Consider the following 23,586-nt stretch of genomic DNA (forward strand, 5'->3'; position numbering starts at 1 on the left):
GTGCATCTGTGAATGCATCCTTCTCCTTTCCTTGGGAGCTTTCTCCTGCCACGTCTTACTAATGAGATGTACCCAGGACAAAGGTGGTGGTGGGGTTGACGAGCAAATGAGAAACAGAAAAACCAAGAGAAGATTCCGGCGCTCAGGAGCCCTCTCCTCCAGATTCTTAGTGTGGAGGACTGAGGGCAGAGGCAGTAAGAGGAACTGAGGAAAAGTTCCCGAGCAGTAACTGCAACTAACCCATCACCTCAAAGTGGCGATGCAGTAACTTGAAAAGAATACACAGGAACATTTCCACAAAGTGGCAGCGCTTATGCAACCGAAAGGATTCTCTGTGAGCTCATGAATGTGATCATTTGGGGGAAGGGAGGGCTGAGCTTGGGCAAGTTCTGTCCTCGTAAGATTTTCACGTCTACTTTCCGGCATGGCATTCTGATCTGGGCTGTAATTTCTGTTACTGGAAAACGTAACCAGAATTTAAACTGTTTTTCTCCACTTTACAATGATGTCCTCAGTGGACACCGACTTCTCTCAGGCTTCCTGGTCCTCCTGGCCCCCCCCCAGCATCTTCGCGTCAGAGACGGCACCGACACACACTCACCGCGCCAAAGCCAGGGACCTCGAGGGGGCAGTCTGCCTGCTGCCGCAGCCAGTCCAGCAGGCTCTTGCTGGGAATGGCTTTCTCGGGCTGGCTGCCGGCTACCGGGGCCGGCTCCGGGGTCGAAGTGGCAGGCACTGGCCCTTCAGAAGGGTGTGAGGTGCTCAGGGGGGCCGGCCCTGGGTCTTCGTGGACCTCCTGGACAAAGGGAAGACAAGTACGTGCAGTTCATCACGACAGAATGAAAACTAGTTTCTCAAAGGAAAACACATATGGTGCTGTTTGCATCTTCCCACCAGAACATGACTCTGCCTGTGCCTGACTACGAAGCCCCCACAGAAGCTCTGACGTGTTGGGCGTTCCCTCCACCCGACGGCTCCTCTCCCCTCTCGTCTCCGCGGTAGACTTCCGTACCGTCCTGTCTGCTCAGGTTCCCTCTTGCCGCCTTTGTCACCATCACTGACAGTCCCGGCGACACTGGCCACCCCGCTCCTCTCCCCCGTAGCACTCGTCACAGGTTTTCCCACAACGGAAAGTACCACGCTGCAGCTGCCTTACCTAGTTCTCTCTCAGCACTGCCAAAGCCTGTCTTACTCATCTCTGTATCCCCAATGCCTATGTGGGGTCTGCTGATAAAGTACAATGTCAGTGCTGAATAAATATCTGCATAATAAATTTTTCAAAATACTCTGAGGCCAAGGAAAAAGGTTTCACTTCTTCCACTGGAATTCTACAATCATTATAGGAAAACTGGCTTTGCACCTCTAAAAAATGAGACAACCTTCTTATAGACTTGGAGGATTGGACAGGGCGAGAACCTGCCATTTCAGCTTCCCAAATTACATAGAAAGTCTAAGAGGGAAACATATACCAAGCGATACAGCGGAGCTCTCTGGCTCTAGAGAACCAAGTCCTTGGTTTGGTTCCCTGATCTGCCATTTACCACCTGGATAATCTTGGGCAAATTATTTAACGCTTGTAAGCCTCAGTTTGCTCATCTCCAAAATGGGAATAGTAACGACACCTTCACAGGGTTTTTGTGAAAATCACACAGAACAATCATGTAAAACCCTGAATGCAGTGCCTGGCAAAGGCACTCAATAAGTACTGTTCATTATTACTCCTTTTCAAGTAAGAAAACATGAAACGTGATTCCTGTTTCGGAGCTCAAAATTCAATAAATGGGAAAAATCAGAATACAAAGAGAGAAGTCAGTGGTCTTCGACACACTAAACAAAGTCTGAGGGGACTCCTCTGGACCAGGTGTGCAGTTTCTGCCCTCTTCTGTTGTTTACAAGGATCTCTGAGCTGAGAACACCTTAGTGTGACCTCAGGAAGCCTCACAGCGACCCTCTGTGGTAGAAGCTGCAGCCCCCTCTTTACAGAGGAGCAAAGGGGGGAGGCTCAAGGTGGCCAGCAGGTCAAGCAGCAGAGCCAGGATTAATGTTCAGGACGTCCTGACTCCCAAATCCCAGCTCCTGGAAAGCCCACTGACCTGGAACAACGTTGTTGCAAACACAGCCCTGCTTCTGCTTTACTCTTTGGATCACCAGTGGCTCCGAGACACTGGAGGCTGGGCTGTTACTGTGTGAAATGGTGAGACCTCCTGGTTCGTTTTTCCAGGTTGCATGCAGGTTAAGGGCCCTCGATGGACTAATACCTATTTCTAAAAGAGACTGGGAGCAACTGATGACGAGAAGATAAGCAGGACAATTGAAATAGGGATAAAAGATCCATAATCAAAAAGTGTTGTGTCTGAGGAAGAAGGGTTTGTTGCTCAGTGTACAGAGGTCAATGTTTGTACTTAGTGGCTCATATACCCACCAAGATCCCCGCCTGGAGTGTCGGCTCCTTCAGAAAGATGAGGTCCACGCCTCCGTCTACATGCTTCCGCCTCCCTCTCCGCCTCCTGGTGGCAGCGTCATCTCTCCTGAGGCTTCCGTTGACGATCTGTCCAGTCACTGGATGGATCAGGCCGGCTTGCAGAATCCCAGACAAGTCCATGCCAAGGGCTCCTTGAAGTGAACCGATAGCCCCAATCTTAGGGGTGCTGGCGCTCACTGGGAAAGGGGATGTGGCCCCCGGGGACCCCTCCGATGGGCAGGAGAGGTCTATCGCTGACTCTCCATGCCAGCCGTTGAGGACGATAGGGGGGTGCCCGTGGGTGGCGGGGAACTGCTCCAGGCCCCGGGTCTTTGCGTCCCTCTCCACCTCGAACTCATAAGGACGCCTGTGCTTCTGTTCCTCCTTTGTGAATACCGAAGCCAAGAAGCTCTCCTGCGAACACACACATGTGGCAAGAGAGGTTTGAACGCCACCTCTGTGGCTGAATGCCAGCTCTTTCTAGGCCCCATTTCCTTGGGGCTAGTAATCACCTTCTCAGAACTACTTCTAACTCAAACCTTCTCAAACTTTACTACTAAATCACCTGGACAGCTTGTTAGAATGCCGATTCAACCTCAGCGGGCCTGAGATTCTCTGCATTTCTAACAAGTTCCCAGATGCTGTGAAAGCTGCTAGTCCATGAACTATACACCTGGAATTGCAAGATCATAGTTTAGGGAACCTCAGCCTCAGCTGTACATCAGAATCAACTGGGAAGTAAAAAAAAAAAAAAAAAAAAAAAAAAAAGCCAATATCGAGTCTACGCCCCGGACCAGTTCAGTCAGAACCTGGAGCGTCTCAAGGTCCCCAGCGGAGTCCAGCGTGCAGCTGGGTGAGAGCTGGTGTGCCAACGGCCACGTGTCCTTAAACTTGACCTCTGAGTTTATAAACCACAAATAAAACTCATGCCCGCTTTGACTCCCCTCCTTTCTACCTGCTGCCACCGTTCTCAGTCCTCAAGTGTTGAATATCCCGATCTGTTCACGCCTCCCCTTCCTCATATAGTCATCAGTCATCACGACCTGCCAGCCAACTCCCCCCCTTTCTTCGGAGCCACTCTGCCACTAAGCTGGTCCAGAACTTATCTCTTCCTCAGATGCCCACCTGCCTCCCAGCCCTGGAGGCACAGCCCCTCCCTGACCCCCATCTCCCATGAAGCTGCACACCACTCCCGTTGAGCCGCAAACACACTTTCCTCACGCACTTCCCGGCTCCAAAACTACAGCCTCTGCTGCCTACAGGATAAAATCCAGATTCCTCAGTGAACACTAATGGCTTGACCCCCAAAAAAAGAAAGAAAAAAATTCCTATCCACTCAGTATTTGTTGAATAAATGACTCAATTAAGAAGTGCAAAGCGTCCTCCTCCTTTGTTTCAAGGTCAAGGACATTCTTACAGCCTCACCTTCTGCATCTGGGCCACCAACGCTGCGCCACTGCTGAAGACATGTTCTGATGCCTCTGGCTCTGAAAGGCTGCTGCGGGGACCAGCGCCGCTGGTTAACACGGGGGTGGGCAGCGCGGCCGAGGGCTCATACTGCTGGTTGGAGGGCCACTTCCCCTTTAACACCACATGGCAGATGTTATCCAGGCGGTTAATTATCACGCGATCCTATAAAAAAGAACAAAAGCTCTGAGGAATAAGTACCAAGTTACCCAAATTCACAGAATCCCCTGAAATCAAGTGGCAAGTTTTTTAACCAGAAGGAACTGATTAGAAAAGGGCACACACAAATGGACTCACTTTACAAGTCTTAAAAGAAATGGTATCGTCCAGACAACAAAGATCAAAAGCCACAGCGCTGTAAATACGAAGATAAGCTGACACTTCTGTCTTATGGTCTAATTAGGTGCATGTATCTTTAATGTCACATAACTAGTATCTTTTAAAGATACTAAACATTTGTCTGAGTCTGTTTCTCAGAAATATTCTAAAAGGTTTAAAGGAAAGGAGTCAAAGCTGAGGATGCTCTGGGTGGAGTGTGCAAGCTCTGGGTACCTTTGGCCACTCGGAGAAGGAATAGAGGGTTTTCTCCTGGAGCAGCTGTGCAATGGTGGGAGCCCGTGCCTCCTGCAGGTTGTCCCTGAGGTCCCCTACGATGCCCGAGGTCGAGTTCTTGCTCTCCTCCTCAGAGTATTTCCCTGGATAATCTGGGAAGGAAGGTTAAAAAAATGAATTAGACGCTTGGGAGATACTAGTGATCTGAAAGATGAGGAAGTCTGATCTTGTTTTTTAATTAGCCCAGTGTGTGCTCATTTATTTTTAATTGAATTATTAATTACCATACTTTCTATTTCCAGAAGCACTCTATCGGATAAGCCATAAAGGCACGACCTGCTCTAGGGCTACCCATGCAAGTCACCCAATAAGAGTTTGCATCCACAACCAAACAACGACGACGATGAAGGACCGTAAAAGAGGCTTTCCCGTTTGGTGCAGTGGATGAGAGGAAAGTGAACGTTATGCTCTGATACAGAAGTGGGGATAGTGTAGGAAATGTAACACAGCAAGAGGCTGGTATTAATGATGAAGGAAGAAAAGTCCTGAAACTTACAACAAAGGTAAAATAGACCTGATTTATATAAAAAATGATGCAAAGAAACCTAGAACGTTTAAAGTACTTCACTGATGGAAAGGAATGGAAATGCCACTCATTCTTTCAGTCTTCAGTGGTGAATGTTTACTATCACGTTTGAAATGGATCTTCAAAGATCCACTTAATGGAGATGACAGGGAATGAACTGTGTGTAGCATAACGTCCAGGAAAAGTTGTGAACCTCTTTCGTGGTGAAATGACACGGAACGTCTATCCTCTGAAACGTGATGGACTCACTTCTGACTGTGCAACAAGTCTCCCAGGGGGCCGTAGAGACCCCCCCCACCCCCACCACCAGGAGCAGGGCCTTGCTAGGCCAGGGGATTCAAGGATAAACAAGACAGATGTGACCCTGGCTTTCTAGGCTCTTACAGCTCCATGAGGGAAAGACAGTTGGGAAAATGCACTAATTCTAAACGAATAGTTACAATTATAAACCAGGGTGAGGGCCATAAAGGGAAAGAGACAAGGTGTCATGATAGGGAATAAGAGGGAAAACCGACTGGGAGGAGGGAAGGCTGGCAGAGAGGACCTGTCAAAGGAGAGACCACCAGGAAGATGAGGAGGCAGTGGGGAAAAGTACAAAGATGAGGCGGAGGGGCAGGATCATCGGGAACATGCTGGGCTCTGCAGGCCAGGATGGAAAATTTGAATTTTATTCTAGATCCAATGGGGAGCACCGCTGAAAGGCTTTAAGCAGAAAAGCTGAACTTAAATTTTAAGAAAAAAGCAGAATGCTGTGTGAGGGAAAACCCTGGAGAAGGAGCCACGAGCCCGGGCGCTGGCCCTGACAGCTGTGCCAGTTACTGCTCCTTCAGCGGCCGAGCTCCATCCTCAGAAATAGGGCAACCCCCTCTGCCTCACCTCTCCCACATCTCGTGTGGAAGAGACCCCTGGGGTCTGTCAAAGCGTCTCTAAAAGCACTGGTGCTAGGGACACGCCCCCCGCCCCGGCCGAGTGTGCGCGATGCTCACCAAAGCCTATCAAGTTCACTGCTGTCTCCCAGCCCAGCCCAGCCCAGCCCAGCTGGAAGCCACGGCCACCAGAGGAAGTCCAGGCCAGCACAGCTCTCCTCTAGCCCATCCTCACTGGACTGTCTACATTGCCCAGGACTCGCTGATTTCCCCCACAACAGAGTTCCAAGAGCAATGTATACATGTCATTCCACACGTGGCAGGGACCCTTCGTGGCCTGGGGCAAGGTCTGGGCTGGCTCCTTCTCGGTCGGCTGGGGCCACAGGCCGATGAAGCTCCTTTCAGTTCAGTTTCTATGTCCTCAGCTTGGCTGGTGTGTACATTTTAATTTGGGTTCAAAACCTTTCCCAAGTTATCACGAGGCTAAAACCAAAGGTGGGAGTTCAGAAATAAAAAGGAAGTGGGACAACCCAGGGCAGGGTTTCCCTCTTCAGATGAAGTCACTGTCCTGGGGGGAGGGGCCGGCCTGCCTGAATCCCTGAACATCACTCGGCCCCTGGCACCAGGCCAGGCACCTACAGGGTATTTTTTGTTTTTCTGACAAGGATAAACAGAACCATCTTTTGTTCACCTAATATGTCCTCTTGGGTCTGATGACATAAAGACAACAGTGACAAAGTTAAGACCCATTTGTTGTTGCTCAGGATCTCTAATCACTGTATTCACGTCCCTGCAAAGCATATACAAATCTCAGGGTCACCTAGATTAACACTTTAAAATCCCTTCAGTACCTAAGACTTCCCTATTTAAAAAGATCAAATATATCTGCATTTTTTATTGAGTGGCATGTAATTTGGCTATTCTTATTTCTGTTGAGTTACTTAAAGGAATCTCAACCCAATGCACCGACATTACAACACAGGGTTTTGACATACACGTGAACAAACGGCACAGTCTTTGCTCACCTTAATAAAGATCATGGTTATTTGTATTTTTGTGGCGTTCCTGAAAAATTACCTGCACCTCCGTTAAACTGCAGGTTCTTGGCGTTCCCTGGCTGTTCTACTTTAACCCAGTTTGTAGCACTTTACCTGGTGGAAGAACGAATTCCTTTCCCTCAACACTGTGTCTGGCATCTATCATATAACAGCACACCACCCCTGCCCAAATCACACAGCTGACACAGCCAAGGTGCTACGATTATCTACAATCATCCTCAGTTTCCTGGAATGATCAGAGTTAAGCTACTCCGCCTCATTTTCAGACCAAGGCCTGTGACCTTCGCTTTTAAACAACACGGTGAGTGTGAGCAGGTCCCTTCCAGAAGCTGTAAAACCCTTAACACCCCCCCACGCGCCCTTCCTGCCTTGCGAGAACTGGCTTATCCAAAATACAAGATCCCACACACTGTACCTTGACTCTGGCAGTTCCCGTCTCTATCATAATCATCTTTACTCTCAAAATCCACGTCTTCTGCCTTGAGTTCACTCCCTTCCAGATATGTAGGGAAACCTTGTTTCCCTTCTGCACTTTCTTTCCAGGGTTCTTTCAAAAGTTCATGCTTCACCTGAAACAGCTCTGGCGGAACAGCAGTGAGCTCGCCCCCCATTGTGACATTATTGGCTTTGCTTTTGTACGGGTCTGGGTTGTAACCCTGGGGTTTCTCCACTTCAAACTGGTCATTCTCGAGGCCGTGCGTCCACCTCTCCATGTGTTTGCAGTGACACTGACAGGCTGCGGGAAGAAAAGCGCCCTGCGGTCCAGGATGCTGGCTTCTGGCCGCCAGGCTTCCTTTCTTGGCTTCGTCCACAAGAAAGCCGCTGCGGCTCTTCTCCCCTGCCATACGAGCAGCGGGCTCGGTAAGAGGCGACACCTCTGGCCTTTCCCGCGTGCCTGCGGCCAGGTCTAGGTTTTCCTCCTCATTTTCCTCCTCTTCGTCCTCCTCATCACTGTGGTTCTGACCCAAAATCAATTTACTTTCTAAACTTTTGCATTCTAATAAATCAATTAACTGCTGATCTGATGACAGGTTTCTTTTGGAGTCATAGACACTCAGATTGCACATGTCAACAAACCCGCTCTCATTTCCTTGGTCCAAGGAAGGGGAGGCTATGCATTTGGTTTCCAGCTGCCCAAGGCTTCCAGGTCTCTGCCCTGCCTCGCTGCAGCAGAGTTCCCCTTCCTGTGAAAGAGACACCAGCAAATGTTTTCCATTTTTAATGTTCATTTGAGCTACTCCTGCTTCTAATGTATCCATAAAAGAGGGGCCTGAGGCTATTTCTGCCTCGTGGCCACCAGGCTGGAAGCTGCCATCTCTGCTTGTTGCGAGAGCCACGGCATCTTGTCTGGACTCGGTATTGGTACCTGGGCTCTCCTGAAAAGAGACTGGCTCCTGGCTTAGTGCTTTCTTACCATACATCATGCTCTCCAAGGACTCAGGCAGCAGACTCTCATCATGCGTGATGGAAATGACATCCTGAACTTTAGAAATAAAGTTTTCACAAGTCATGTCAGATAAGCTGCCCCGAGGTGGACCAAGATGATCATCCCTACCTTCTATTTTCACTAGATTCTCAGGTTCATTTTCAAGGGACTCGGAAGTCCTGCTCATCTGAGTGTATGCAAGAGACTCATACAGTTTGGAGTTGGTCTGGTAAAGGCAACAGAGACTCCCTGGAGCCTGGGGGTCGGTTCTTTTGTGTTGGGCATAGTTTCTGTAGGCGTCCAGGAAGGACAGCTGGGGGTCGGTCATGATGTAGTAGTCGGTGCGGTTCAGCCCGTGCTTGGCAGTGCCGATCAACAGGTCCCGATCGTGCTTTCCACACTCCCACCAGATGGGGAGGGAGAGGCTGGGCCTGCAGAGCTGAAGGCGCTCGTGCAGCTGAGGACACTGCAGCACTTGCTCCCGGACCTTCCGCAACAGTTCAATGCGGTACAGGGTTCTCGCGGCCCGCTCTTCAGTGATGGGTTCAACGCAGATGCTGGGATCTGGGGGGCCTGCAAAGGGGAACACAGAGCCTGTCACTTAAGGTGGCCCTTGGACACTTCCTGCCCACCTGAGCACCTGCATCTTTGATCTTATAATTTGAGTCCCTGGGTCCTCAGCAAGGCAGGGCCTTAGTGGCCCCACTAAACTGAAAAGCTGAAAGAGAAGGGAAGGTTTTTATGAAACACGGACAGACCACTGAAGGTGAAAGAAGAGCCTGAAAACTCCAGTTCGGGAAATATTAGTTCCCAGTCAATAAGGAGGACTAGGTACCTTCTAACTAGGTACTTTATGGCTGTTATTTAGTTCTTCCAAGAACTCTATGCTATACCATCGTTATCCTCGTGTAAGGATGAGGAAGGAGGCTCAGATAAGCTAACTTGCTCAAGGTGGCAGAACCAGGACTCCAGTCCAAGTCTTGTCAGCATGACTCCAAGGTCCAGATCCTTCCGATCTGTGCAGCTCCCTGGCTTTAAAGAAAACAGCCTAAGTGTGCCACACGCGGGCAGAACGTGGGGTGTCTGTACATGCTGCCGCCAGCCCAGAACCCACACTGAATAGGCTCAACATTTGTTTCAGTTTTCCCAGAATACAGTCATACGGTCCAGAGCAAGTTAATCTATGAGTACGAGACTGCAGAGGGACAAGGAGGAAGCTGCTGCAAATTCCAACCAGGAAGAAATTTCTTAGAAAAGGTCTCTAGTGGAGCCTAGGGAGTTTAAATGACGGCCACTAGTTTTCCACAGCTACAAGTCAACGCATGAGAAAACATTTAAGATTTAATCTAAGGAAAGTGCAAAGCTCATAGTAGGATAATTCTCTATGAGACTTGAAAAAAAAAGCATACTTTGGAAAAGGTAATTAATAGTAGTTTCTTAATATTTCTGTGACATTTTAATCCGAATTTCAATTTTCGTTGGAATCACATCATTTTGGGAGAGAGATTTTATTTTATGAGGGTGGACCCGATTAGAAGTCCGTGGATTTGTGAAAACCCACTGGTCTTTACCTGAATTCTTCACGTCGGCTCCGCGTCTATAGTTATACCTAACTCTGTACCTTGAAAATAAGCACGTTCTCTCCTTGTCCCACCTGGGATATAGTGACAGAGAGTGTCCTCACCACCATCCTTCCAGGCTGGCAGACGACAGACGTGGCGGCACATGGCCACGAAGCTATGGAAATAGTGCTCCAGGCTCTCGTCCGACTTCTTGTCCAAACGGGAAATGATGCGAAACTGCGTCCAGTCAAAGGTTTTCTTTTCTTGATCATAAACGACACCAAAGGAAGACACTGTTCTGTAGAAGTCGGCTTGCTCTCTCCTAGTCCACCTAGAGAGGGAATCAGAAGGAGAGTAAGCTGTTTTCTTTCTTGGTTTTTTTTTTTCAGTTAAAAAAGGCCAACAACTATTTACTGAGCACCTACTTGGGAGAGCCCAGGAAGTCAAGAGAGCAGGCAGAGCGGGTCTATTTTACTGTTTATTTTTATTCAGGTTGGCTTGGGTGGAGGGGCTTATAACACAGCAGCCCCTCAGCCTCTACCACCACCTTCAAATCATGTGTGCGTACTTGAGATCTTACTTCACCAATTTTATTTTATTTTATTCTCATTATTATTTTTGGCCGTACTGCACAGCATTTTTGGCCATCCTGAGCAGCGGGATCTTAGTTCCCCGACCAGGGATTGAACCTGAGCCCCCTGCAGTGGAAGCATGGAGTCCTAACCACTGGACCACCAGGGAAGTCCCCTTGATTCATTAATTTTACAAACTACCTAGTTCATTTCCTCTTGTGGGAGATAAAGATTTTAATTTAAAAGCCCTCTATATGCTTAAACATTCTGCCGTACGACAACAGAGAATCACAGAATCCTAGAGGGACCTTTCAAGCCCTTAAATTCACTTCCTTCATTTTACAGAGGGAGAAACTGGTCCACAGCAGGGAGGAGACTCCCTCAGCCACCCACCTCCCTGACTCCCATCTCACACTGGCTTCCTTCCTGGTCTTACGTAGGCAGGTTGCCCACAACGATAATCTTTCCTAGGACACGAAGGTTCTCTAGATTTTATATCCTGCAGGATTAAGATAATGACTTAAGGAAAATGGATTATTATATACCACTGTAGTCTTCACCAGGGGCTCTTGGGCACGGTACGCAGCTAGGAGAGGGGTGAGAGGGTCAGTGGAAGAGTGAGAAGCAGGGAAGAAGAGGCTCTGGTTCTCTCTTAGGAGCTAGATGGGAGAAATCTACTCCCTGAATTACCAAATTTCATAAAGCCAGGAGTATACAGAAGTATCAATAATTGAATTCACTATGTGGCATTCTTTCAATTCACTGGATGTTACATCAAAAGGACGGAGAGATATAAAGACTCAAAGAACAGCAGCTCTGTTGATTTGCTCTCCTGGCATCGTTCTTAGCCTGTGCTGGCCTTGGGCAGCCATTTTTACCTTCATTCTCAGATGGGCAAGTAACTCCTTCCTTCTGGGCTGGCATTTTATGGTACTTATTGTTCTCAAAGGCTTGATAAGGACTGTTGGCTACAACAAGACAACTTCAGTGCACACTATTCACTTTGCTGCTAAACGAATATGATCTGACACATGCTAGTGTGGTGTTTACATCACATCCCCAGAGACCGGGGTCCAACTTAGGGAAGAGGGTAAGGTTGGAAAATCACACAAGTCTGGCAACTGTGAACAGAGGGTGTCCTAGATATCACCAGACTCCCCAGTCAGCACGAAAACACCACTGCAGTTGGAGGCTGGATTTAATTCACTCTAGAGACAACCTGACTCCATATGAGAACACTGGACACACCTGCCCTCCAGCTGTTGGGTTCCCTTTGTCACCTTTACCCATTGGGCAGCTCAGCACGCCCTTTTGGCCACTGGCTTTTACCTCTTTTGGGCTTCCTTGTTGATGAGATCCATCTCTGAGGACCTCCGGAACATCTCTTCCTGGACCCAGTATCCCTGGTTTCCTGGTCCCAGGATTTCAGGTCGGCAGAGCTCCTTGCGGTTACAGCGCTGGTAAATGGTGACCAGGCGTCGGAGACGAGCTGTGAGTGCAGACGAAACTGGCCAGGGTGATTTGTCTGGGTCGGAGCCATCCTGGGCTTCAAACATCAGTGAGGATATTAGTATTTACAAACAGAACTAAAACAAAGGCCACTGGGTTTTTTGGTGGTTGTCCTTCCCTTTCGTTTAAAGAAAACTAAAGCTGACTTAGTAACTTAGTGGAAGTAGCTGCTGTTCAGCAGTCAGCTCGGGAGCTAGGCACAGTGGAAAGGGCTGCAACTGCACTTCAGAAGCAGCTTTAGGTACGGTGGGTTCTGCTCTCTCTCCAGTACAAACGTGCCTGTCTGTGGGGGCAGAACCGACTCAAGGGCCTTGCTCTAAGGCATTGGCTTAAGAGGATGCTCTGTGGCCGTCTCCATTTAGAACTAAGGGCTTCTGTGTAGCTGGGCCTTCCAAACATCAAAGCCTCCGTTAAGTTTGAATTAAGAAAAACAAACAAAAGAACAAACCAAATACCCCTAACTTTTCTCAAAAGAAAAAAAAAAAAAATCACTGAAACCACGATTCCTTTTTATCTCTCAGACTCCACCCTGACTTCATTTCACTGCTGAATTCAGTGCCAGGTGGAGAAAGCTGGCCAGAACCACATTAACGCTCCCTGTGTGACTCCCGCAGAGTTTGACGAAGGTCAACTTAATTGGCTTTTAAAAAGAGCCTCCTTAAAAAACAGCATTTTTTTCTTTTTTATTACACATGAACTCCAGGATAACTACAAACAGGGACCTTACTTTTCTTTGCCTTCAGAAGGACACAGTCTCACCTGCCCGGCTGTCATCCTTCTTTTCACCAAAAATGCCATCACCTCCATCACTGGAACTCTCCTAGGGATAAATGAAGTCATGCCGTCAGCACAACTGCAGCTCTGAAGAGACCAACTCAGAAACCCAGTCCCTACACAGAAGGAGTAAAGATGCACAAGAGACATCCCCTGCCCAAGAGCATCTCAAAGATCAAGGTGGTCCCTGATGAATGAAGCTTACTTATGCACAGAGTCTTAAAAGAGCCAGAAAGCAGTTTATTTAAAATAAGCATTTTCCCCCCTGGAATTGTGTGGAATGATTCTGCCCGTAGAGAATTAGCTTTAAGAATGATGAACTGGCATGCTCCCCTGGCAACTACATTTTACACGCACTCTTTTAGTTGAGAATTAAATATTTGCTTTACTATCATCACTTGCAGTCTAATACTGTCATTTCACAAAGCATGTGCCTGCATTTTTGGATTTCTGCTGTGAAAAACTGTCATGCTCATGTTCATTATGCTTCATTTACTTCACAGCAATAGACGCTATTTTCCTAAAACATGACTGCTCCAGACAGGAGACCTGATGGCACAAACCTCCAGGAATTTAAAATTAAAATCATGATCTGAGGCTCAGAATCTGAAGTAATATCACAGGCACAGAGCTTATCCAAGTTGGAGTATATGTCAACCTGGCTCTAATGGATTCCTTACGAAGCCTTTCTTGGTCCCAGGAATGGAACTTCAGAGGCTCCTTATACACAAAGCATGTGGGAGTTTGGGTGTGGGCGAAGAGACAGTGCGAGTCTTCAACTTACTCCATTTTTAACACAAAAACTTACTTTTTTTTTTTTTTAACTGAAGTAAAGTTGACTTGCGACATCATATTAGTTTCAGGTGTAAAACAGTGACTCGGTATCTTTATACAGTAAGAAATGATCACCACCATGGGTGTACTTTCTGTCACCACACAAAGTTATCCTAATATTATTGACTACATTCCCGATGCAGTACATCACATCCCTGTGACTTATTTATTTTGTAACTGGAAGTCTGTACTTCTTAATCCCCTTCACCCATTTTCCCACCTATCTTATTGTTTTTCTTTTATTTTTTTTAAAAACTAACTTTACTTTTTTATTTTTTTTTTACAAACTTATGTATTTTATTTATTTATTTTTGGCTGCTTTGGTTCTTCGTTGCTGTGCATGGCTTTCTCTAGTTGCGGTGAGCAGGGGCTACTTTTTGTTGCCGTGAGCGGAATTCTCATTGTGGTGGCTTCTCTTGTTGCGAAGCACGGGTTCTAGGCACGCGGGCTTCAGGAGTTGCGGCACATGGGCTCAGTAGTTGTGGCGCACGGGCTTAGTTGCTCCGCAGCACGTGGGACCTTCCCGGACCAGGGCTCGAAGCCGTGTCCCCTGCATTGGCAGGCAAGACTCTCAACCACTGTGCCACCAGGGAAGCCCTCTTACTGTTTTTCTGACTTGCGTCTTTTGACGTGAATGACAGGCGAGAATAACCCCAGGATTCATGACTTCGGCCATGGTGGAGCACAGGGTCAGATTCTGTCAGAATAAGGGTCAGCAATCTGCAGCCTGTAGATTGTTTTTGTGTGGCCCTTAAGCTAAGAATGGTTTTTAAGGGAAGAAGAAGAGGAGGAGGAGGAAGGAAGGGAGGGGCAGGAGGGGGAGAAAGAGAAGGAGGTGAAGAAGATGTGACTCTACTGGCCCCCAGGCCTAAGATATTTACTGTCTGGTCCTTTACAGAAAACAGGGACACAGCCCAGGAGAGCAGCACCTCGGTTCAGGAGGGATGGACACACACCTATGACTGGCAATAGTTAAAATTCAAACCGCTCTCTTAGGCCCCTAATACCGGGGAAGGACCTGAGAAAGGCAGAGGGGCAGGGGTTCATTTCCTGAATGCATTTCTTTCTTACTAGAGTAGTGGTAATAGCTGACGTTCCGAGAACTACGTGTTACTGTGCAAAACCCTTTCCACGGCTTATCTCCTTTGGTCATCAGCACTGCTTCCCCAGGTAGAAAGTATTACTATCCTTATTTTACAGAGGCAGAAAACAAGCCCTAGAAAGTTCTGTAAGTTGCCAAGGGGCAGAGCTGGGTTCCAAACACGGTAGTCTGGTGAGAACCTATACTGTAACCACTGAGCTGCCCAAAACAGAACAAAGCGAGAGTCCCGGCTGAAAATCTGATTTAGAGAGTGCAACATATTGAGAATTGGAGAACACTAGTTTAATCTCTCTTCTTTGCACCTGTAATACCAGTGAAGAGAAGGAACTTCAAGCTGATCTACTGCACCATTCTGGAGTGACACTTAAATATGCCAAAGCAGCCTTTCCCACTAGTTAGGTAGTTAAAAAGCAAGCAAAAACCAACAACCAGGCCTTCCATCCTTCCTGCCATAGAGAACATTTTTGGGTATTCTTAGAGCACCCGTGAAGACCCTTAGAATGCTGAAAGTTGTAATTATAGACACTTCTAGACTGAGAAGTGCTGTACAGACTATGAGATGTGGGGTCAGGCGCCAGGGCTACCACGCTCCTTATTACGACGGATGTGTGGCTGCCGTGGGCACCGACTCCACAGGGGTAGCTCCGGGCTTGGTGTGAGGCAGGCACACCTGCCATGCAGGCTTCCTTTCCACCCTCCCTAACAGTTTCTGTTGGCCTTAGGCAAACCCTCAAGTAAGGAAAGATTCTGGAAGCCGTAAGTGCCTTTCTGTCTCCTGCCCTCTCTTGATGGCAGGTCCCCTCCCTATCACTGACAGAAAGGAGAAGACCTGGCTTAGCAGCAGCCGAAGTGAAAAAGATGTCATAATCTTGTGGTCACATAACCAATTTAATGTGAGTGTGACAGACCGGTATCGCAGGGAGCACATGGAAAGCCCTGCCTCTGAAGTCTGCATGTGAACATGTAGTATCCTAGTTTCTGCCTCTGTGAATCAATCTGAAAGAAATATTCATCTCAGAAAAAGTATGAATCAATCATTTCCAGGGGCAGGGTCCCAGAGAGTGCTGACAAGTAAGACTGTCAAAGTAAGGGCAACAGGTTAGTTCCAACCTGCAGTTTCTCCATCTCGAGCACGCCTGCGTTTGGAGTCCGACAGTCCACTGCTCTCTGGCCTTGGGCAAGGTGTTTCGACCTCTCTCAAGCTCATTTCTTCATTTGCAAAATGGAGACAACAGTACTTTACGGGTGATCGTGGGGCACATATGAGTTGATTATGCAAAGCGTTTAACCAAATGCTGGCACAAAGCAAATGCCCGACGTACGGCAGCCGGCACCGAGGAGATACCCACGTACAGGCCCAACTGCTAGAGGATCCTTCAGCGTTTCTATCTTTCAGTTGAAGTGTGCTCTCTAAGGATAGCTTCATGACACAGTGGCAAACAGCAGCAATAACAACAGCAGTCTACAGGTAAGTAAATGGCCAGATACTATACTGAGTACTTCACGTGCGTTTTTCATTTATTCATTCTAAACGACTAAATGACCCTTTTTAGACAGAAGGAAATTGTAGAATGAGAGGTTGATAATCTTATCTAATACTACATATAGTTATTAAGTGGTGAAGATGGAATTCAAACCTAGAAGGCCTGACCCCAGACGAGGAGCTCTAACCGCTCGGGTGTATTGCCTCCGGTGGCTGAAGACACACCTGGTTGAATCAAATGCACTGTCAGTCACTAAGAGTAACTTAGTTTCCCGCGTGGCACTTCTCCGCCGAGGATGCAGGGCTGTTTCCTGATCTGAGAACAGCAGATCCCCCTTGCCTGTGGCTGCTCCTCCAGGCCCGGCTGCGTCCCCTCTTTGGTCTGGGTGTGGGTGCGGGCAGTGGCGCGGCAGCACAGACCTGCAGACCCAGGGAATTTCCTCTAAGCCCTTACAAAACGCCAGGGCCAAAAGAGCGGCGATGAGCTGCCTTCCTACATTTGTTTGCCAGGAACTGCGCTGGGTTCAGGAGCTCTGACAGTGGGAAGGATGCAGTCCTTATCCTTCTAGAGCCCACATTCTGGCCATTACAAGAGACATAAAATACTGGCCATGTAGTGTGATGAGTGCTCCTAAACACAGTGGGAAAACCAGAAAGGGTCACCAACTCTGCATGGCCCAAATCAGGTAAGGGAAGGACATCTGAGAGGTGACTTTTGAGCACAGGAGTTCGCCAGGAGAATATAAGAACTCTTTGTGTCGAGGTAACAGGATGCGTGAAGGCGCAGTTAAAAAAAAATCCCACAACAGTTTTCATTTTGCAGAAAAATCAAGCATCCTACTACCTTCATAAATTTCATGTAGAAAGTAGATACACATCAAATGTCATTAACACAAAATTCAAGGATTTTATAATGGAAAGACTGCAGGATTTAGAAAAAGATGTGAGCAGGCAGACGTTGCTCTTGAGGAGTATGACTTTTTTTTGCAGCTCATTAAAACTATTTGAGCTTCCCCCGTCTAGAATGGGGATAAGAACAACGCCTAACTGAAGGGGAAACGTGCTTTGTAAGCGTGGAAGTAAGTGTGGAAGTACTCCATCTACATTCAAATATCTCTATTTGAGTTCAGAGACCCCTCGAACTCTCAACTCATAAGAATAGAGTCATTGTTCAGTTCCTCATTGAACTTTTCTTATAGTGGGATTTGACCATTTTAGGCATTAAGTTTCCCTGCAGGAGTTTCTTCCTAGTTCACTGCGCATATGAACTCACCCTCCTTTTACAGAGAGCACCTGCTGTAGGAAGTGCTGCAGAGCGAGGACAAGACTGCTGGTTAGAACACAAGGGCTACACCAGGTAGAGCTGGGCCGCTACTTATTACTATCTCAGTTAAAGGAGATGGTAACCTCCCTGCATACTAGGTTTGATAGAGAACGATTTCCCCTTTACCATTCTAGGCTCTAGACCATCCCAAACACAAGTAAACTTTTTGACTCAGTGCTTTAGAAGGCATGTCCACTGACTCTAGCTGCAACTGTTTACCAATCAAAAGCTCTACTGGTATTAAAGAGAAAGGGTGGGGGAAGGGAGTAGACTAATCATCTCACATGTCCCTCTAACATTCTGTGGTTCTCCAACTGCCACGTTTGAAGAGGACAACAGCACAGTGAGCTCTGGAAGGCACAAGAGTAGCGAGGGGTCTGGAGACATCATGATAAGAAGAAAGAGGAATTGAGGATACTTCACCTGAAAAGAGACTTAAAGAGATTACGGTAGCTAGTTGGTCTCAAAATTTTTTAGTCTTATCGGAGAGGAATGTAAGAACAGTTTTGCTCTTTGCAGGACCAGAAGAAAACTAGACAGAGTCCATGGAACCAACTGGGAGTCAGATTTCTGGGTCAGAATAAGGAAATACCACCCAACAATGAAATGGGCTTCCTTGGAAGATAGCACATTCCCCCTTTCCCTTCATGGATTCCTGGAAGCACCTACACCTGCCTGGTATGACCCCACAGCGATGTCGTAGAAGGGGTGGAACACTGAGACCATGCAGACATGCGTTAGGGTCCTTGCAATGCTGAGATTCTCCCATCTACCAACCAGGCCCCCTCCTATGCCCAGGTCTGTTTAATTCAGATGAATTAACTTAGTGATGGATGATACGCTCTTTGGGCTTCCTTAACCTGCTGATCTGCCTGAGAACAGAACTGGGAGAAGGAAACACCCAACCAGTGTCTTCAGTACAAGGGCCGGGGTGTGGGGAGCAGGCTTGGTTCAGATGTTGGCTGTTCCTCTACGTTTGTCATTCTAGCACATGGACTAGAAGTCAATCTTAATCTGTTTATAATCTGTTCACCTCAAAATCTGGGAAAGGCACTTCCCATTCCTTCTGCTTTTGGTTATATTCTATAGCCCAGGTTTTAGGGATCTGAAGAGCAAAATAAATAATACAGGCATTACTTTCATAAATGAATTAAAAAAAAAAGGAGTCCCAGAGGAGTTTAACCATACTATAAGGAAACTTGAGTTATTTTACCAATTCTGCCACAACTCCCACGTCAGTGCCCAGATCTCTCCAAGACTGAAGTAAGCATGAGTTAAGCATAATTCACTTTACCATGAACAGCTTTCAGAGCTGGGTCTGGCCTGCGGTTGGTCTGGGGGCTGCCTCTTCATAGAGGATGCTGCTGGGAGAAGGGGTGTGTACGTACAGCTAAAACACTTCCTACTCTCTTGACTATGAAAAGAATATTTGATCAGAAAAAAAAAAAAGCCAGAATATCTAGAGAATATCTAGTTTGAACGCTATCATCTAGTAGCTGTGAGAATCTGGCAACGTCCTTTAACTTCCTGGGCCTGAATTTCCCCAGCTCTCACATGAGGGCAACAACACCTGAAGCTCTTACTTCACATGGCTGAGGTGAGGATCAACTGAAACAGATGGGAAAAGTGCTTTGGAAAGAGTAAACTTCCATATGAATTTAAGGTACTATTTTCATTTCTTTGGTACTCAAGTTATTTCCATGGGAAAACACATCCTACATTCCAGACAAAGGAAGTAACTGTAGAAGCTAGGCAGAGCTTCTACCAGAATGGCAGAGCTCAGATTTTAATTGTCAAGACCAAACCCAACTTCCTTCAGGTCCAGGGTCTGAAGCTTCATGCTGATTTGCTTCAATCTACTGCTTCGCAAACCTCAAGGAGATATGGAAACATATCTTCAAAAAATAATTATTTCTTACTTTGGGAAAGTGATGTCATTGTTACTCTTACAGTAATCAGAGCTGATGGAAACCAAGGTAAATACCATTCTCCAAACTAGAACCAAAAGAAGAGGATTGAAAACTTTTGGTTGGTGATCAGGAGGAGAAGAAAGATTATTCTGGTAATGGAGTCAGGCGAGGACAATGCTACAGTAACCTCTGGGATACGGAACCCATGAAATTCTAACAGATTTATTTGCTCCACTGAAAGCCAGAGAAAATGTGATCAAATAGTGCTGAGGCCCTAGTAAGGTTTTGGTCTGCTTATGCAAAGCCCTAGAAACTCATCTGTAAAATGCAATATAGACTTCTGCTTCTGGGAATATGCATATTTCCCTATTCCACACAATATTTACAACTAAAACCCCTGGACATTATATATGAAACAAACCTAAGAAAACTCTGAAAAGGGAAGAGAAGGCAGACCAACCAGGGACTTTGGGACACATGGGATGACACAGTGGTGAGTTTCCTGGGTTTTCTTTTTTGCCTTATATATCCTAGATCTGGAGGTAAAGAAGCTGGCTATCTGGAAATGACAAAGGGTACAGACAAAAAAAGCCCCAACAAAAGCCTGCTCTCTCTAGTGAAGGACTAGGAAAAGGGCAAGCTAGGAATGGACAAAATGTTAAGACAAGATGTGCTACACTTCAGCTCAGCATCACAGAAAACACTTCTGCTCACCACATCCATGCCGGCAAAGGCTGAGTGGGCCTCTAGAGTCTAAAGGTGGACTCTAGACTTCCACCTTTGCCAGGCTGTAACAGGGCTCCCCATTCCCCTGCTGGGTGGTGTCAAAAAGCCAAGAAGGGAGCTGGGACTTTTATCCCTGCTAGGTGGTAATAAGGTCCTCAACACCCATGGTGTCAGCAAAGACCATGTGGAGATCTAAACTTCCATTCCTGCCCAACAGTAATGAGAAACACCCCTGCCTTGGGTATCTTCAGGGGCTGACTGGGAACATTAACTTCTACTCCCACCAAGCAGTAAAAAGGTGGTGTACTCTGCCACCCACCCCGCCCCGTTCCCCTGCAAAGAGGTGTCAGAGGCAATCAGTTACAACAGAAATTTTAAATAAGATCCCGAGTTTCACAATGTAATACCCCAAATGTTCAGGTGTCAATCAAAAATCACTTATCACATCAAGAACCAGGAAGATCTCCAACTGAATGGGAAAAGACAATCAACAGACGCTAACACTGAAATGACAGAGATCTTAGAATTATCTGACATAATAATTTAAAGTAGTCCTCAATGAGGAATTCTGAACATACTTGCCACAAATGATAACGCAAAATCTCAGCAAAGAAAAAGAAGATCTCAGCAAAGAAAGAGAGATCCAAAGAAGAACCAAAGGGAAATTTTGGATTTGAAAAATACAATAATGAAATGAACCAGACCAAACAAAAACAAAAACACAATGGACAGGCTCAACAGCGAATGGAGGAGAAAGAGAAAAGAATCAGTGAGCTCTAAGAGAGAAAAATATAAAGTACCCAGTGTGACCAACAGAGAGAAACAGATTAAAAAAAAACATTAAACAGGGAATTCCCTGGTGGTCCAGTGGTTAGGACTTGGTGCTTCCACTGCTGTGGCCCAGGTCCGATCCCCAGGTGGGGAACTAGGATCCTGCAAGCCATGAGGCACAGCCAAAATAAAACAAAACAAAACAAAACAAAAACAGAACCTCAGGGACCAGTGGGACTATAACAAAAGATTTAACATTCATACCATCAGAGTTCCAGAAGGGGAGGAAAAAGGAATTCAAGAAATAATGGTTGAAAACTCCCCCAAATCTGGTGAAAGACACAAACCTACAGATTCAAGAAGATGATAAACACCAAACAGGATAAACTCAAAGAAATCCACACACACACAAATCACAGTTAAGCTTCTGAAAACTAAAGAAAGAAAAAAAAAATCCTGAAAGTAGCAACAGAGAAAAGACACCTTACCTAAGGGGAAAAACAACTTGAGTGACAGAAGATTTCTCATCAGAAACCAGGGAGGCCAGAAGGAAGTGGCACAACATTTTTCAAGAGCTGAAAGAAGAGAACTGTCAACCCAGAATCCTATATCCAGTGAAAATATCCTTCAGGAAATGAAGGGGATATTAAGATATTCTCAGATGAAGGAAAAATAAAAGAACTGTCAACAGTAGACCTATCCTAAAAGAACAGCTAATGGAATTTCTCTCAACAGAAAGAAGAAATCTTGGGACACCAGGAAGAACAAAGTAAATAAAAATACAGTAGATGTTCCTTATCCTCTTTTATCTTCTCAATTATATTTCAGAATTGCAGCAAAAATTATAACATTGTCTGATATGATTCTAAATGTATGTAGAAGAAATATTTAAGACAATTATATTATAAAGGGACAAAACTAGAAGTAAGGACACTATACTTCACTTGAACTGGTAAAATGATGATACCAGTGGACTGTGATATATTATGTATATGTAATGAAATATCTAGAATAACCACTAAGAAACTTAAAAAAAAAACACAACAAAACATACCCAACATAGATAAATCAAAAAAGGGATCAGAAAAAAGTTTCAAATAACCCACAAGAAGTCAGGAAAAAGAAAACAGAGAATAAAAAAACAGAGAAAACAAAATGTCAGACTTAAGGCTTAATGCATCAATAATTACATTAAATGTAAGTGGCCGAATACACCAACTATAAGACAGGGTGCATTAAAAAATATAACCCGACTAAATACTGTCTACAGAAAACTCATTTCACATAGGCAGGTTGAAAGTAAAAGGATGGAAAAAGTTATATCATGCAAACGTTTATCAAAGGAAACCAGGAGTGGCTATATTAATATCAGATAAAGTACACTTCAGAGCAAAAAAAAACTATCAGACACAAGCAGGTACATTATATATTGACAGCAGAGTCAACCCACCAAGAAGACATATCCTAAACGTGTATACACCAGACAACAGAGTTGCAAAACACGTGAGGCAAAAACTGATAGAATTGAAAGGAGAAATACACAAATCCATAGTTATAGTTGGAGACTTCAATACTCCTCTCTCAACAACTAGACAGAAAATCAGCAAGAATACAGAAGAACTCAACACTATCAACTAACAGTACTGCGTTGACATTTATGCAGCGCTCTGCCCAACAAGAGCACAATACACATATTTTTCAAGTGCCCATGCAACACATACCAAGAGAGACCATATCCTGGGTCACAAAAATAACTTAACAAATTTAAAACCACTGAAATAATAGAGTGTATTCTCTGAGCACAATGGAATCAAACTAGAAATAAAAACCAGAAAGATTATAGGACAATCTCCAAATACTTGGAAATTAAATAACACACGTCTGATAATCCATGGGCCAAAGAAAAAGTCTCAAGGGGAAAAAAATTAATTGAATGAAAATGAAAATACAACAAATTTTACTATTTATAATAAATAGTAAAAATCGTGGGGCCTAGCTAAAGTAATGCTGAGAGGGAAATTTATAGCACTGAATGCATACATTAAATAAGCCCAAAAGTCTCAAATCAGTAATCTAAGCTCTCACCCCAAATATCCAGAAAAAGAGGAAAATAGAGGGGCTTCCCTGGTGGCACAGTGGTTAAGAATCCGCCTGCCAATGCGGGGGACACAGGTTCGAGCCCTGGTCTGGGAAGATCCCACATGCCGCGGAGCAACTAAGCCTGTGTGCCACAACTACTGGGCCCGTATGCCACAACTATTGAAGCCTGTGTGCCTAGAGTCTGTGCTCTGCAACAAGAGAAGCCACCACAATAAGAAGCCACACACCGCAACGAAGAGTAGCCCCCGCTCACTGCAACTAGAGAAAGCCCGTGTGCAGCAACGAAGACCCAACGCAGCCAAAAAAAACCACAACACAAAACCGGAAGGAAAAGAATAATAAGGAGCAGAAATCAATGAAATTTAAAATAGAAAACAGAGAAAAATCAATGAAACAAAGTTCCAATTCTTTAAAAAGATAAAGCAGACAAATTTCTAGCAAGAATAATAAGAAAAAAAGAAGACACAAATTATTAATATAAGGAATGAAACAGGGAATAGCAT

At 45.8% G+C, this 23,586-nt stretch overlaps 1 protein-coding gene across 1 annotated transcript in view; it reads right to left on the minus strand.

The window, feature by feature from the left end:
- Positions 1 to 23,586, minus strand: part of CHD6 (chromodomain helicase DNA binding protein 6) — a 209,977-nt gene that overhangs the window by 6,690 nt on the left and 179,701 nt on the right. Inside the window, exons 28-35 of the mRNA XM_065892557.1 lie at positions 12,819 to 12,879; positions 11,880 to 12,096; positions 10,101 to 10,309; positions 7,406 to 8,989; positions 4,481 to 4,632; positions 3,887 to 4,093; positions 2,423 to 2,875; positions 602 to 796 (exon numbers count right to left, since the gene is read on the minus strand). Coding sequence (XP_065748629.1) covers positions 602 to 796; positions 2,423 to 2,875; positions 3,887 to 4,093; positions 4,481 to 4,632; positions 7,406 to 8,989; positions 10,101 to 10,309; positions 11,880 to 12,096; positions 12,819 to 12,879 — 3,078 coding nt within the window. The remainder of the gene's footprint in view (positions 1 to 601; positions 797 to 2,422; positions 2,876 to 3,886; positions 4,094 to 4,480; positions 4,633 to 7,405; positions 8,990 to 10,100; positions 10,310 to 11,879; positions 12,097 to 12,818; positions 12,880 to 23,586) is intronic.

The sequence above is a fragment of the Phocoena phocoena genome, chromosome 15 (assembly GCF_963924675.1).
Source record: "Phocoena phocoena chromosome 15, mPhoPho1.1, whole genome shotgun sequence".
NCBI classification, from domain to species: Eukaryota; Metazoa; Chordata; class Mammalia; order Artiodactyla; family Phocoenidae; genus Phocoena; species Phocoena phocoena.